Source organism: Gordionus sp. m RMFG-2023, chromosome 1, assembly GCF_954871325.1.
Source record: "Gordionus sp. m RMFG-2023 chromosome 1, tfGorSpeb1-WG-v2, whole genome shotgun sequence".
NCBI lineage: Eukaryota > Metazoa > Nematomorpha > Gordioida > Chordodea > Parachordodidae > Gordionus > Gordionus sp. m RMFG-2023.
In genome coordinates, this window is record NC_088775.1 from 81842553 (window position 1) to 81859091 (window position 16539).

General features: G+C 27.3%; 3 protein-coding genes across 4 annotated transcripts; 1 reads left to right on the plus strand and 2 right to left on the minus strand.

Annotated features, from left to right (window-relative positions):
* Window positions 1–1359: 1359 nt before the first annotated feature.
* On the plus strand, window positions 1360–8358 carry LOC135931489 (kynureninase-like). 2 transcript variants are annotated; one of them, XM_065468632.1, is made up of 13 exons: window positions 1360–1566; window positions 2655–2793; window positions 3256–3350; window positions 3397–3458; window positions 3614–3760; window positions 3812–3958; window positions 4033–4131; window positions 4419–4545; window positions 4606–4691; window positions 4730–4825; window positions 5828–5950; window positions 8056–8159; window positions 8204–8324. In XM_065468632.1, exons 1-12 carry the CDS (start codon window positions 1395–1397, stop codon window positions 8152–8154), a joined length of 1392 nt encoding a protein of 463 aa, XP_065324704.1. In that variant the 5' UTR covers window positions 1360–1394; the 3' UTR covers window positions 8155–8159; window positions 8204–8324. The 2 variants fall into 2 exon arrangements, with proteins under 2 accessions (XP_065324704.1, XP_065324703.1); XM_065468631.1 differs by lacking the exon at window positions 8056–8159 and having other exon boundaries at window positions 8204–8358.
* A 994-nt stretch (window positions 8359–9352) lies between these two features.
* Window positions 9353–10435, minus strand: LOC135923038 (actin-like). Its single transcript, XM_065457641.1, has one exon. It carries the CDS (start codon window positions 10433–10435, stop codon window positions 9353–9355), a length of 1083 nt encoding a protein of 360 aa, XP_065313713.1.
* A 1415-nt stretch (window positions 10436–11850) lies between these two features.
* LOC135922592 (uncharacterized) lies at window positions 11851–13081 on the minus strand. The gene has a single exon (XM_065456996.1). The coding sequence runs from the start codon at window positions 13017–13019 to the stop codon at window positions 11895–11897; it is 1125 nt and encodes a 374-aa protein (XP_065313068.1). The 5' UTR covers window positions 13020–13081; the 3' UTR covers window positions 11851–11894.
* Window positions 13082–16539: the final 3458 nt, after the last annotated feature.

Here is a 16539-nt window from a genome sequence, read left to right on the forward strand (position 1 = left end):
TTCACTCCTTATTAAAATAAGGAGGAAATTCATGATTTTCCTGTCATTAAATAGTGGAGAATATTTTGATTTACCCTCATTCTTGATAGGCTATTTGCTTATATACATATGATTAGTCATTACTCAAATCAAATCCGAAAATACTAGTTAATTAATTACATTACGGTTAGCTCCAGCATTATGTTGCTCCTCTCGGCATAACAACTAAGCTCTATCGCACTTCCCCTTTGTTGATTTTCTAAAATAATCGCACGTGGATGACAACCTCCGCAAAGCAATCATCATTATTTTACAAGTTTTCACAAAAGTAAACATACCTTCGACTGTGGAACCTGTAAATGTCCTCAATGAACGTTTTAAAGATACCTCACTACTTTAGTATAACTGCTTTTCCCTAGCCTCGGACTACATTTTTATTGATTTCTCAACCAAATCAAATAATTATGACCTTGCTTTGACTCGCACTGATAGTTTATAAACAAATACTCCGACCTTCAAAATAAAACTCTCATGCCCATAGTTATACCAACACCTTGAGAATCTTTTAGGACGAGTAAAGCCTTGAAAAATAATAACTATTGATGGTAATCCAAGCAAGGGCTTTATCAACGACTTAAAGAATGTCAATCTAATTTCCTGAGCAACGACTCCTCTCTTAGATGCCCTCGTACCTTTTTTTAAAATTATTTATTTCGTTTCTTTTTGTAATTCATTATTTTGGTCATCTCTTTTCGAATTTTTTTTTTGCCATTCCTTTTTAAGAATTATTTTTTTTATATATACACTCATAATTCTTATATCTATACAATATATTTGTTTTTCTATTTTTTATTCAAGTCATAAATATGCATATCAGAGGTCTACAATGGGTTGGTTTCAAACATTAAGCAGGTGAGTGGGCGATTAAAAATATATTTTAAAAAATGGGCTGGTGAATTCTAAATAACTTCCAGGCGATAGAAAGACCGGGCTTATATTTATTAAAAAAATACTTTCTTTATTTCATATTACTGCATATTTTAAAAATAAAGTATAATTAAAGAGCTAAAACCAATCAAATAATTTATAAACAGTTAAAAGGCGGGCGAGAAATTAATGAAGGAAATTTTTTTTTTAAATTTTATATACTGGCAAGTTATATTTTTAAAAAATAATATGCAAGTGGGGGGACTTAAATCTTTTTTAATTGAAATAGATAAAAAAAACATCAATTATGTTTATTAAAATAAATAGGATTTAATAGCCTGAAGAATTTTAGTTTATACATTTACTTAAGATGACCTAAAACAAGCTGCCAACATTTTTAGGTGAAAAAAAAATTTATAAATTAAAATATTTACTTTTAATTTTCCGCAATAACAGAGGAAACGAAAATTACAATTTAAAAATAAAAGATGAATGTCAATAGGTTAAATTCTATAGAAGAACTTTTAAACCAGCAAGCTGAATTTTTTTCGCATAAAATTGATTCGTTAGCGTTCGCAATATGCATGGACAAGATTGACCCTCTGGCTAAATTTCAGGATAAATTCCACATTCCAACAGTGAGTGATGTTTTGGAAGGAGGTATATTTCTGAATTTTAAAATATTTAAATAATAGAAACATTTGAAAGGAGGGTGGGAGGGGGGTCAAATGCCCTTTGGCCCTCTCTCTAAATTTACCACTGAAAAAATAAAACCCTAGAAAGTTTTTTTAAATTTGTCTTGTTTAAAACTTTCATTATAAAATATTAATTTGTTTCTCTATATATACATATGAGAAATATATAATTGTTATAAAACTAAAAAGTATTACATAATTCGAACCAAAATAATTTTAAGAAAAACATAATAGGTTCCTAAAAAGGAAAATTAGCGTTTATGTTTATTTGTATGTTCTGATTAATGTGTTTCTTTTTAGGAACCCAATTATATTTTTCTTAAAATCATATTGGCTCGATTTTTATTTATTTAGCTTCTCATAATGATTTTTAATTTTATACAACTTTTTATATATCTTACATTAGAAACAAATTAATATTTTATAATGAAAGTTATAAATAAATATAAAATTCAAATTTGTTTGGTTTGAACAAATAGTATATCCTGGAATTTGTGCATATAATTATTTTTCTGAACTCTATAATATAACTAGTTATGATCACGGTCCGATCATTAGTTCCAACAAACTGTTCCAACAAACTGAAGCAAGACCGAACTCGTCACGGTCATCAAAAAAAATACAGGCGCAGACCTAAAAAGACCGATCTATATATCACTTTCTTTAATATTTTGAGAATATTTGTTGAGCGCGGGGACATGTTCAATTATATTCGTTATTTGTGGTTTTGAGATTTTATTAAAATTTATATATTATTTAGGTAAATTAATAATTTGGACTGTAATCGCTTAAAACCCATGCATGATAGAGATAATCCTGATTTTTAGAGAAAGTCCAGTCTAGTTGTGGACTTGTTTACCTATTATATTATGATTTAAAAAAATGGCATATTTTGGTTGTCATTTCTTTTTAAAAAAAGGCAATGTCACTACTAACTAAATTTTGCTATTCTAATAAAATTAACTAAGCTTATTGATCTATTCGAAAAAAATATCTACTCTTTAGCATTATGAAATTGGCGTATTTTATATTTTAATTTCAATTATACTTTAGTTGGAATTGATAAAAATGCGCTCAAGAATAACACCGAATCAGATGATACGGCCATCTATTTTAATGGAAATTCGTTGGGATTGCAAAGCAAATTATCTGAAGAATACTTGAATAGTGAAATGGAAAAATGGGCAAAATGGTTATAGAGATTTAATAATTAATTTAAAAATTGGAAAGTTACCTACAAACATCTATTCCGCTTCCAATGTTTGTTATGTTATAACCCTTGGACTTATTTGGGAGAGGGGGGGGGGGGGGTATAAAAGGACATTTACCTCTTTGTAAATTTGTTTGCTATTTGGGTCATTATTTTAGTTTTTTGATTTAAGGAAATATATATTTAAAGTTTGTTATATCTCACTGTCTTTCTACTAGGGATAAAAAAAAGGTTTAAAAAATGAGCCTTTGTTATTTATGTCCGTAGTTTCAAATATATTGTTTTTATTTATAAACGGTATTCAAAATTTTGTCCACATGAAACAAATTTAGGATAGCTATGAAACTCTCCTTCTAGCGCATAAAAAAATATAGTATTTTTTTTTGCATTTGATTAAATTAACGATTTTTCTCAAAATATTTAAGGTCTTAAATATTTTTTTAGGGGATCCATAGGATACTTCAAATCTAGGAGCCAAAATGATTTAATGTGGTCTCGCAGCGAAGATCACTTGAAAGAGGGGTGCGCAGACCTCATCGGTATAATTTATCTCAATAAATTTGTTTCAAATAAAACAATTTTAAGGTGCCAAAAAAGATGACGTAGCCTGCTTGAATTCGGTTACCGTTAATTTGCACCTCTTATTTGTAAATGAACAATTTACACTAAAATTAATGTTTTAAATTATTATATATATTTCATTATATGATATTAAATTGTTGAAACAATTTTCTTAATTGCATATATTCATAAAATGTTGATTTGCTAAAATTTTGTTTTAATTTTTTTTTTTTTGATTTAGATATCATTTTACAGACCAACGAAAGAGAGGTTTATGATTTTGATGGAAGATAAGGCATTTCCATCAGATTTTTATGCAGTTGAATCTCAAATTCGGCTGAAAGGATATGATCCTAAACATACCTTGATATGTTTGAAACCAAGAGAGGTATTATTTTTTAAAAAAGTTGATACAATTATAAAAATTCTTTAATGAAAGGGCGAACACTGTCTTAGAAATGATGACATTATCGAAAATATTAAGAATCTTGGGAACAAAATAGCGCTGGTATTTTTAAGCTCTGTGCATTATTACACTGGAGCACTTTTAGATATGGAAACCATTACCACTGCTGGAAAAATAATGGTATAGTATATGCAATAAAAATTTTACCTTATAAGCGATAAATAAAATATTATTAATATATTATATTAAATAAGGGATGCTATGTAGGATGGAATTTAACTCATGGAATCGGTAACGTTAAAATGAATATAAATGATTGGAATGTAGATTTTGCGATATGGTCTTCTTATAAGGTATATTATATATATATTATATTGAATTAATACAAATATAAAGATAAAATTTTTAAGTTATAGCTTTATAATTTAATGAATACTCATTATTTTAATGCCCTGAGTTATCAACTTTAAAAAATAAGTAATAACCACGAATATGGCCAAAATAAATTAAGCTATGTTATGACCTCTTAATAATTATATAATAGCTATTATTATAGATAAAATTTTATCGTTACAATAAAAAAAATTTTTAGAAAAATTCAATAAATATTTTAATATATCATAAACATATTTAAAATTAGTATTTAAATGGAGGTCCAGGGTGCATCGCTGGAATGTATGTTAACGAAAAATATAAACACAATGATTTCCCTAAACTTTTAGGATGGTTTGGTCATAAATATGAAACACGTTTTATAATGAATAATGGTGATATATTGAATAATTTAAAAAAATATATAGTATATATTTTTATTTATATATTTGTAGTATTCGACCCTGAACCTAGTCCAGATATCTATAAAATAAGTAATAGTCCAGCCTTATATGTTAGTTTGTTAAGAGCATCGCTTAAAGTTAAAACTTGCTATCTTTTATTAAACCACTATTTTAGATATTTCAAGAAGCTACTATGGATAAAATTGTCGAAAAATCTTATTTATTAACAGGGTATTTATACTATCTCCTCAAAACATCTTCTTTTTATAAAGTATGTTATCTATAGAAATGTTTTAAAAAAATTATATGTTTTTATTTATCTCCTCTTAATTCCTTTTTGGATAAATTCAAATATTTGCATTTCCTATGAGTCATATATATTGTTATGACGATTAAAAGTTACATTATCGCGGACTGGACCACTGAATCCCGAATGATATATAGTTGGGCATAGATTCCTTCAGGTGGATCCGATTGGTCTGTTATTTTTAAGCGAAGTTGATCTCATTCGTTCTATAAATAATAGATCGAAATTAGACTTTGTCAGACTTTCGATCAGATCTCGTGGAACAAAAAAAATCTCGGAATGAGCTGGAGCTCTACTATAATGCTGAATTTTTTTTCTCTTTCAAAATCTCTCGTTAACATTTGGTACATAAGATATTTATTCCTTTATATTTCAGTAGAATTTTTATTTCATTAGGAGAGATGGGGACATATTAAGCCCATGGGTAATAGCTAGATATGGCTTTTTTCTAAAGTATTAAACTCTAGGACTAATTTTTTTTAATGTAGAATTTTTATACGAATTAAATGTTTTTAATCTGTAAAAATAACTTTATATTTTTTTTAAAAATAAAAATTTATGAATGGTTTCATCACCCAAGGAACTATATAATGGAATGTAGAGGTGGGGGGGGGGGAGCTATGTTATAAAATATTAATTTTCTAAAATAAAATAGGTATTATAAATACTTTAAATATGGATTTTCAAGAAATTTTATAATATGCCCAGAAATTATCATTTAAAATTTTTACATATTAACTTTTGGTTCTCACAACATCCCCCATGCTTAAATTCGCTTTTTTCTAATAAAAATTTCCTTGAAAAATGAAATTATGAAAAAGGAATTAGATATATTTTTTTACAATTCAAATTTCTTATTATAGAGAGGAAGGTACTTTTATTTTTATCACAACTTGCCTAGTTGGGCTAATAATAACTCCGACCTCCTCTTAATATGCTAAACAATGTTATACAAATATATCCTAGAAATATTTTGAAATTATAACGCCTGAAGACCCTTCGAAAAGAGGAAATCAATTATCAATTCTCTTCAATTCCTTCCTTGACGTCAAAATGATCTATAAGGAATTGACAAATAATGGCGTCGTGGTAAGTACCTCTTACTAGTGGTGTTAAACGGCTCGATTTAGGTCAATTTTAAAAGCGGTCAGGTAAGATTTTAGCCAAAATAACATTTAAGCCTGAAGGGCTCATAGGTGGCCGAGATGTTTTAACTTCTATTTGCCATATCTCGATGCTTATATAATATTATTTTGGCAAAAATCTCAATCGGGCCGTTTTTAGAAATCGGACCGTTTAACAATACTACCTATTACAAATTTTTATATTGATAAGTTATTTTAAACTTCAATAATATTAATATTTTAGAAAAAAATATATATATGAACAGTTTTTTCTAATAAGATGAAATAACTTCAAGGATTTATAATTAAACATTAGTCCAACCTAGCATTATTTTAACATCATTGAATTAAGAAAGAAGGAAGGAATTATAAAATTCAAATTTCTTTCACTTATCTATTAATTTTTATATATAAAAATGTGTTTGGGATGATCCTTAGTGTTTATTCGATAATACATTTTTCGATTCTTTATTATTTTAACAAATTGTTCAGTACCTAAACTCAATTTTAGAATACTTTTTTGATTTTTTTAAACAAAATTTTTTAGCTCTTTTTAATAAAAAAATTTTTAAACTATTTTGACAAAAATAAATTATAAAATGATGACTATTACAATATAACCTTTGTGAATTGAATTAGCTCTTAAATTACATTAAAATATTTTTAAGATATCCATTCTTAACTGTCTTGGCCAGAAAAGATTTTTAAAAATTTTCAAAATGACTATGAAAATTGTCACTCTTGTGAATTATATTAGTACTGTATTATTCATAATATAATAACTTAATATGATTAATAATAAATCCAAATTTTTAAAAGAAAAATTATAGTTATTTAATTTAAAAAACCATTATTGAAAGCAATTTATCGTAGAATGTCTTTCTATTTCTAATAATAATTTATCCATTTTAAAAAATAGGTTACTATTATATTTTTAAAATACTTATCTCAATCAGATAATCATATCCAATTTGTCAATTTTTTTTTAAATATTTATCCACTTTCAATTTATCAACAGTCATCTTGATGTTTTTCCTGCTTTATAAAAATTACTTAATCCCCTCACCACATCTTTATTGTTTTTATAGATTCCCCTCCACCTCCGTTTTTTTTATACTTACGTATTTTTTTCCCCGTAGATTTCTATTCTTAAATTTTTTTCCGACAGTTTTTTAGTTTTTTTCTTTCACAATTTTTTTTGTTCTTCCCATTACCATTTAAAATTATTTTAACTTAAATGAAATTCAAAAAAAATACCGAAAAATTAAAATTTAAAATACAAAAAGAATAGGAAAAAAAGTAGACTAAAAAAATCACGTTGAAATAAATAAAAAGATTGAATGAGGTAACAGGAATAAAAAAGTGGCCAAAAATTGAGTAATATAGAAATTCTAAAAGAAAATTAATAAAATTTTTAAATAAGAGTACTGAAAAATTTAGTTATAATTTTTAAAAAATTATTAAAAGTTATGCTCAAAAAGTGAGTTGAAAACACAAAAAAAATGAGATAAAAGAAAAGAAAAGTAAAAATGGAAAAATCTAAAAATATTTCATTATTTTTAAGATTCAAAAATTTTTTTTTAAAATATATCTAAAAAAAGTTCATCTTAAAAGAACAATTGAAATATTAAGACTTCCAAAAGAAAGCAATAAAAATCTTTTAGGCCATGCAAGCATAGAACTATGAACAGGTTAGATTTGCATCTATGGATATTTGAGATAAAAGCATTTATTAGAATCTCCTGTGTTATGAGATTTAGATTATTATTTTTTTAAATTATTTTTTCGTAATTTTTGCGTATGTTCTAAATCTTAGTTTAGTAATGCCCTAGTAGATACTATAAATATTAATTATATTCATTATACAATAGCATCCTTATCATATAGCATTTTATCTCGTAAAGTATAATTTAAGGTTAAAATCCTATATGTCATTTTTTTTTAAGTTTCGGTGTAAGACCTCATTTATTATAGCCACAATGTCGTTCAAACGATCGGAATGTGTCATTAAAAGATAACGTAATTGTTTAATTTGACATAATGTATTTTGTAAATTATGTATCTTTTGAGCAACATCTAGGAGTTTCACAATATGCAATGGACGAGGTCAAGTTCAATGTTTTTAGAAACGATTGGAATAACTTTGATTTTATTTTTCCTAACAACTAATATACGTTAATATAATTTTATAAAATGATAATTTCTTTAATTAAAACAGTGCGACATTAGAGAACCAAATGTTATCAGAATAGCTCCTGCTCCATTGTATAACACATTTAGACAAGTTTATAGATTTTGTTTTATATTGTCAAATATCCTGGTTAAAACCCAAAAATAATAATTGTTAAATTTATTCTTTAAATTATAATATATGATATCTATGCATTATAACTTGTAAATATAAAGAAATATATCAGTTTATAATTTATCTTTTTCATATTTCAAAAAATTGAATAAATAATATGAAAATATTATTCTATTATTTAAGCGAAAATAATTCTTAAAAAATCTTAGCCGTTCTTCTTGTTTAAATTTCTGAATTTTTACCATATAGGGGAAACAATCTTATTCATTTTTCAAAAACTATTTAAAAAATTCCTCAGAAAAACAGTTTTAAAATTTAAAAAAATTATTTTAGTAAAATTAATAGATTTACCCAAGTAGATTTACCCAAATATTTTATCTTATTTTTTGTAGTATTCTTAGGTGGTGGCTAAATAAGTATATCAATATCTAGCAGGCTTTCGCGGCGGAAATTTGAGAGAGGTCAATTTTATAAAAAAAAAACATGGCATACCTGAATATTTTTCCTTAAAATAGAAGTAGTAATTTAATCAAATTATTTTAATAGTTCACTTTAGTTGGCATGATGTCATTCTAGGCTATCACGTTTACATCGCCAGGTTTGAAATATGCAAACTCAATCTAACTACCTTTTTTTTACCAATAATTAAATGTTTGTTTAGTGAGCTTTTAATATACATCGAGGAACCACCGCGTATAAGAAATTAATGCCCAGATTTTATAATTTTACTAACTTGTTTTTTCGAGTCTAATATTATCTCGAACATTTTTTTAATTAATTTTTTTTTTAAAATTGGAAATTATTATGGAATATTTTGAAATAAAAATTAGCAAAATGTAGAAATATCTCTAAATTTTCCTTTGATAATTTCTAGTTTTATTTAAATACATAAAAAAAATTTATGTTATATAGATAGAATATCAAAAATAATGTAATTTTTTTATCACCAATAATATAGTGTATATGGAATTGAACATACTGCATTATCATATCATTAAGACTTCAAAATATGCTACTTTATGATAAGTTATCATTAAATATAAAAAAAAATATAGTAAATAATTAGCATTTTCTGTGAACTATAGATGATCCAACTTCATCATATTCAGTTTTAGTTATACACATAGATTGAAAGGTTGATAGAGATGCTAAGATTGATCCTCCAATCCAGGTCAGAAATTTTCTGTCATCAGGAGCTAAAACTGATATTGTAATTGTCGGTGGCGCCAACGCGCTTATTTCTTTTTCTAACCTTTCCTTCAATCCTGGATACATAGTTGATCCCCCAGAAAGCACAATATTTTTGTACAATTCTTTACGAATATTCATATCGCATTTCATTATAGAATTATATATTATTTCATGAATGCCACCCGATTCCTTTCCAATAAAGTATGGCTGAAAAAATGTTTCAGGACACCTAAAGCGCTCGTCACCTATTGTGATAATTTTGCCATCAGGCAACTCATAACTTTTTTTAATTTCACAAGAAGTTTCTGCTAACGCCATTTCTTCTTCGAAATCTAACGCAACATAGCAGAGTTTCTCTTTAATATCTGCCACTATTTCTCCTTCGGTTGTGCCTCCCTTTTCTGACAAAATATTTTGCAAATATTTGGTTAAATCTCTACCTGCAAAATCAATTCTCGTGATAGCATGAGGTAGGGCAAATCCATCATAAATTGGGACTACGTATGAAACATCATCTCCCGAGTCAACTACTACACCCGTACCCTTCCCCGATCCGATTAAGCCTAAAAGTTCCTGTATTCCGATATAAAAAGCTGGAACTTTGAACTTTTCGAACATAATCTCAGTCATCTTTTCTCTGTTAGGTTTAGGATTCAAGGGAGCCTCTGTCATCAACACGGAATATTCTTCGGGAGCTATTTTCAATTTGTTGTAAAATGCGTGATTCCAAATTATCTCTATATCCGCCCAATTAGTTATTACACCATGTTCTATGGGGTATCTTAAAGTTGGCATGCCGCTTTTAGTTTCATCATCCTCAGCCACGTAGCAATCTTTTTGCCCCGTACCCATAATAGTTGAGGAGAAAACAGCGCACGGGAATGCGTCCCCCGCAAAACCAGCTTTACATAACCCTGACCCATTATCAACTACTAATGTTCGAACTTCACCCATTATAACAAATATTAAATAAAATAGTTTTTTATGATAAAATTTCCTAAATAACTAAGCAATCAATCGATCAAAATAAAAATATAATTACATCACTAATTAAATATCATTGTTGCTTCAAAATTACTTCCAACTAATTTCCTTGGCTATTATTAAGGTGTTAGCTTCGATAAACATTCATTTACATTTTTTTTTATCTATATCTTCTTTTTGCCATACCCCTTATTTATTTATGAGAGGGTGCGGGTCTAATTACCTTCCTTTACCCCCTATCCCCCCCCACTATCTTTTCGGCTTGTTTGGTGTAGTCTTGTTGTCAAATGATTTATAAATTTTTCTTTTTTTTATTCCTAGGTATTGTAAGGGGAAATTAGATAGTTGCCTCATGGAAAGCATATACAATCACATTTTTTTTAAAAACTAAGTGATTATTTAAAAGGTTTAGTATTTGAAAAATAATGTATACAAACTAAAAAATCGTCAAGGATTGTCACAAATAATTAAAGCCAGTGATGTTACTAATCTTTATCGTTTGGTACTAATTTTTTTTTTAATTTAAATTTTATTTAAGAAATATTTACCTAAAATTTCTGCCCATAATAAAATTTCTTATCATATTTTAATAGAAAAAAAAATATATTATCAAGGCTCAATTCTTAGACTACAAGGATAGTAGTGGAAAATTTTTGAAAGAAAGAAGTCTCATGATTCATAATCTTTAATAATAATATCTAAAATTAGATTTTTTTTGAAAAAAAGTTGATATTTATAAAAAATTTCCTTATGATCATATTCACATGATGAAGAAATGATATCATAAAATCTATAAGTTATGCAAAAGAGGAGAACGTTTTCATCCTTCAGGAATCGTTAATCTGTATATTATAAATCTCAATAAAAAATTAGTGGCTTCCGCTAATTATAAAGATAGATAAAATAATATTTAACATATCTATTCAAAATAAATAAAGTTTTAGCCCCAAATAGAATCATCCCAATGATTCTATTGAATGAAGTAAGAGTTTTGAAAAATACTTCCAGGTTTCAACAACTCCTAGAGAAATTTTTGCAAGGTTAAGAAAATTACATGAAAAAAAAATAGCTTAATGGATTTCAAAAAAATGTACGAATTTGCTTATTTTCGATAACTAAAATTTTAGCTTGGTATTTAAATGTAGATTTAGGATTAATAGATTTAATAATTTCTTTTTACCTGTCTAAAGTTTTTATGGGCATAAAGGTTCACCGTAATGATAAGACTTCGACATTTTTTTTTAAAATAATTTATTTATATTTGTTTGATTTACCATATAAATTTTGTTGTAATATATAGGTTACAAATAGTTCAAATATTGACATTAATAATTTAGTAATGTGGGATTAAATAAATATCATTAAAAATTTTAAGAAACCTAGTTCAAAATGATTGAAAGTTATCATTAAATTTATATATAAATAATTTTTAAAAGCATTTTCTGTGAACTATGGAGGGCCCGACTTCATCATACTCTTCTTTATTTATCCACATAGATTGAAAGGTCGATAGAGATGCTAAGATTGATCCTCCAATCCAAACCAAAAATTTCCTTTCAGGAGGAGCCAAAACCGATATTGTCATGGTCGGTGGCGCTAAAGCTCTAATTTCCTTTTCTAGTCTTTCCTTCAGTCCTGGATACATAGTGGATCCCCCTGAAAACACAATATTGTTGTATAAATCCTTACGAATATCCATATCGCATCTCATTATAGAATTATATGTCGTTTCATGAATGGCACCAGATTCCATTCCAATGAAGAATGGCTTAAAAAATGTTTCAGGACACCTAAAGCGCTCATTGCCTATTGTCAAGATTCTACCATCGGGCAACTCATAACTCTTTTCAATTTCTGAAGAAGTTTCGGCTAATTTCATTTCTTCTTCAAAATCTAAGGCAACATAGCAAAGTTTTTCTTTAATGTCTCGAACTATTTCTCTTTCAGCAGTAGTGGTAAATGAGTAACCTCTTTCCGTCAATATTTTTTGCAAATATTCCGTTAAGTCTCTACCTGCCAAATCAATTCTCATGATAGCATGAGGCAGGGCATACCCTTCATAGATTGGAACCGTGTGTGAGACACCATCTCCTGAGTCAAAAGTTAGACCTGTAGTTCTTCCTGATGCATATAAAGCTAACACGGCTTGTATACCGACATAAAGAGCGGGAACATTAAAAGTCTCGAACATGATCTGAGTCATCTTCTCTCTGTTAGATTTAGGATTCAAAGGAGCTTCAGTCAATAAAACGGGATGTTCTTCAGGAGCAACCCTCAATTCGTTGTAAAATGTGTGATGCCAAATTTTTTCCATATCGTCCCAATTAGTTACAATACCGTGCTCAATTGGATATCTTAAAGTTAGTATACCCCTTTTGGCTTCAGCTTCATCAGCCACGTAGCAATCCTTTTGCCCCATACCCATCATGACACCTTTATGCTTAGGTCTACCAACAATTGAAGGAAAAACAGCACGCGGAGCATCGTCACCTGCAAAACCAGCTTTGCATATCCCTGATCCATTATCAACTACTAATGGTTGAACTTCTGCCATAATATATTTAAAGGAATTTCACAGTGATAGTGATTGAAATTATATTTTATTTGTAAGCAAGACAAGAAATTAGAATCCTGTTTGTTAAATATATGAATTAATTTAAAGATCAAAATTTGATAAAATGATTATATGATGAATCAAAAGCAAAATTATATTACATCACCAATTGTTATGTATTAAATTATAATATCGTTTACGATAAAATAATATTAATTTGAGTAGTATATTATTTAAAGTTTTTAATATAATTTAAGACAATATTAAAACATACTTTTATTGATGGAACATGAAAAAAAAATATAGAATTTAAAAACTAGGATTAAATTTTCACAAATGAAAAATATAAAAGGTAATGATAACCTCACAAAAAATCATAATATCTAAACATGCACGGCTAAATTATTGTTTTTAATATTGCTGGGATTAGGTTAGGGTGTGGTATTGATTGGGAATTTTTGGAATTGATAATATAGAATTAATCAATTTGAACGATAATTTTATTTTTTATTTAAAAGCAATCTTGTTTATCCAAAAGTTATTGTTTTATAATAACAATTATATATATATATCATCAGACAGTCGATTATATACTTTTCAAATCAATTGAAAATAATATAATATGATATCAAATTAACGCCTCACACAGTAAAATAATAACTATTAAAATCAATTAAACATAATATGATTTAATGTGAAATTAACGCCTCAGGCAATAAATTTCGCGCAGGAACAAACGAAAATTTAGCATATCTTTGTCTTCAGTCCCATACCAGACGCTCGAAAACGTCCGAGTTCCTTCCCCACCAGCTTCCAATAAGCTGGTGCTCCCAGTGTCTACATGACAGAATTTTCACTGGATGCAAACCCCCTTCAAAAACTTTTGCCTACCCCCCTAAAAAAAATTTGCCATCTTAGGCGGCGATGTTTCTCCATTATTATTTCCACTTTTTAAATTATAATGATAATCTTTTCAGAGAATTTATAAAGAATAACTTAAATTAATCTATCTCTACTACCAACTATCAATATTTTATAAATATAAAGGATAATAAATTCAATTAAAACCTCCATTATTTACAAAAAATTCATTATTATAGCATTATGAGCTTTCTGAAATATCTAAACCTTTTAAATGCAGAATTTGGAAAACAATGTATATGATTGTTTGCAATATCTAGATTTCGTCGATGAATTGTATTATAATAGTATTATAATAAAAGTATTAATTTCTACAGCAATGAATTTGTCCTATTTCATCTCAAATTTAATAGATAACCGTCCAAAAATTTATCCTACCCCCATTAATAGCCGCCTACCCTTTACCCTCCTCAAAAAAATAGGATGCAAACTGTTCCTACCCCTCCCGCTCATGTAGACGCTGAGTGCCCCTATCCTTCACCATGTTGGGATTAGATCAGGGTGTGGTATTAATGGGAATGTTTGGAATTGATAAGATAGAATTAATCAAATTGAACGATAATTTGATTTTTTTATATAAAAGCAATCTTGTTTATCCAAAAGTTAATGTTTTATAATAACAATTATATATATATATATATTAATATATCTTTTAAATCAATTGAAAATAATATATTATAATATCAAATTAACGCCTCAAACAGTAAAATATAAACTTTTAAAATAAATTGAACATAATTTGTTACATTATAGTCTAATTTTTAACCATACTATTACTTTTGTTTTTTTTGCATACAAACTTTTTATAATCTAATTTTGTAACTTTACTTTTTATTTTTCGTAACCTTACTTTTTATTTTTCGTAATCTTACTTTTTGTTTTTTTGTATATATTCTAATTTTATATAGTATATATACAGATGTGTAAAAAGAGAAAAAGTTAGTTAATAATAATAAAATATATTTTTACTTACTCGCAGGTAAATCCCTCCTTCATTCTTTTCATTGTGCCCTGGCTCTGGGTGGTGGACTAGAATGAGATGACTACCTAACCTATTGATATGACTGCTTAACCTATTGAGATGACTGCTTAACCTATTGAGATGACTGCTTAACCTATTGAGATGACTACCTTATCTATTGATATGACTGCCTAATCTATTGAGATAACTACCTAATTTATTGACATGATCAATGCCTAATCTATTGATGACTGCTTTATTGAGATGACTACCTATTGAGATGACTACCTAATTTATTGACATGATCAATGCCTAATCTATTGAGATGACTGCTTAACCTATTGAGATGACTACCTTATCTATTGAGATGACTACCTAATTTATTGATTTGACCAATGCCTAATCTACTGAGACTACCTAATCTATTGAGATGACCAAGAATCAAACCTTAGCACGTTCTTTCATGCAAAAAGCTTCTTTCTTCATGGTGTCCTGGCTCTGGATGTTGGACTGGAATATGATAACCAGCACCTAACCTAAAGTGGAAACCTAGAAAGAACCAATATGGAAGTTGGACGTTAGGTTATGAATTGTATATTGAGAGACCAATGATGATTACTTATTATTCTAATCCACGTAAAAAGAAAAGTTATTAAAAATTAAAATTTTATGCCGAGATAAAGGCATGTTGTAAATTTACTTATTAAAATAACTTAAATGTAAATCAACAAGACATATTTGAACACATAAAAAGCCTTAAAAAAAATTACTTACTTAATTTCTTAGTGAAATATTGATATTTTTTTGATTTCTTATATGATGACCAATTGTTGTAAATTAACTAAACCTAAAGATGAATTCTTAGGTATAATTAAAAATAAACCATTAAAAATCCTAAACAAGAAGAATTTTAAATATATTAAAATGTAATTAAAACATATGAATTAAAAGGAATTGATTTAAATGACCCTTATAAGTAATACTTAATATGATAAAAATGTTTTTGAAATAAAGCTTTTGAAGACAAGTGGTTATGTTACATCTTCATTTTAGATAAATATTTAAATGATGTGATGAGATCATTTTCTAAAAATTATCTTAGGAAGAAATTTTATTAAAAATAACACTTTTTGAATTAAAACTAGGGTGCGAAATTTAAATTTTTTATTTTAAAGAGAGGGAAATGTGAATAATATTTTAATTACATATTTTAACCTCGGAGATTGAAAATAAATAAAAATAAATTAAATACTAAAACGCAAAAATTAATTAAACACTAAAAGGCGAAAAAATAAAAGTCATTAAAACGCGAAAAATTAAAACGCTAAAAATATTATACTTGAAAAATGATAATAATAACAACTGAGAACTACCAAGCAAGCTATGATTAATGGAGACAACTTACGATAAGGATATCAAGCTTGCGATTTAAACAAACCAACGTACAAAATCGATTTAAAACAAACCAACGATTGGGACAAGCCAACGTTATGATGATTTGTGAAACAACTTGATTACTAAAACGATAAACTACTTGGACAACAAACTCTCTATGACTTCTCAGATGAATTTATGGGAAGGCTTTCAGAAGAGGGAGAATGTTACATTATAGTCTAATTTTTAACCTTACTATTACTT

What these genes read in the sequence shown, in the direction of transcription:
- LOC135931489 (XM_065468631.1), top strand. Translation starts at nt 1,395, where the DNA reads ATGAATGTCAATAGGTTAAATTCTATAGAAGAACTTTTAAACCAGCAA. An exon ending in CGATATGGTCTTCTTATAAG is followed by an intron (nt 4,132 to 4,418) that starts GTATATTATATA and finishes ATTTAAAATTAG; the next exon opens with TATTTAAATGGAGGTCCAGG. An exon ending in ACGTTTTATAATGAATAATG is followed by an intron (nt 4,546 to 4,605) that starts GTGATATATTGA and finishes ATATATTTGTAG; the next exon opens with TATTCGACCCTGAACCTAGT.
- LOC135922592 (XM_065456996.1), bottom strand. Translation starts at nt 13,019, where the DNA reads ATGGCAGAAGTTCAACCATTAGTAGTTGATAATGGATCAGGGATATGC.
- LOC135923038 (XM_065457641.1), bottom strand. Translation starts at nt 10,435, where the DNA reads ATGGGTGAAGTTCGAACATTAGTAGTTGATAATGGGTCAGGGTTATGT.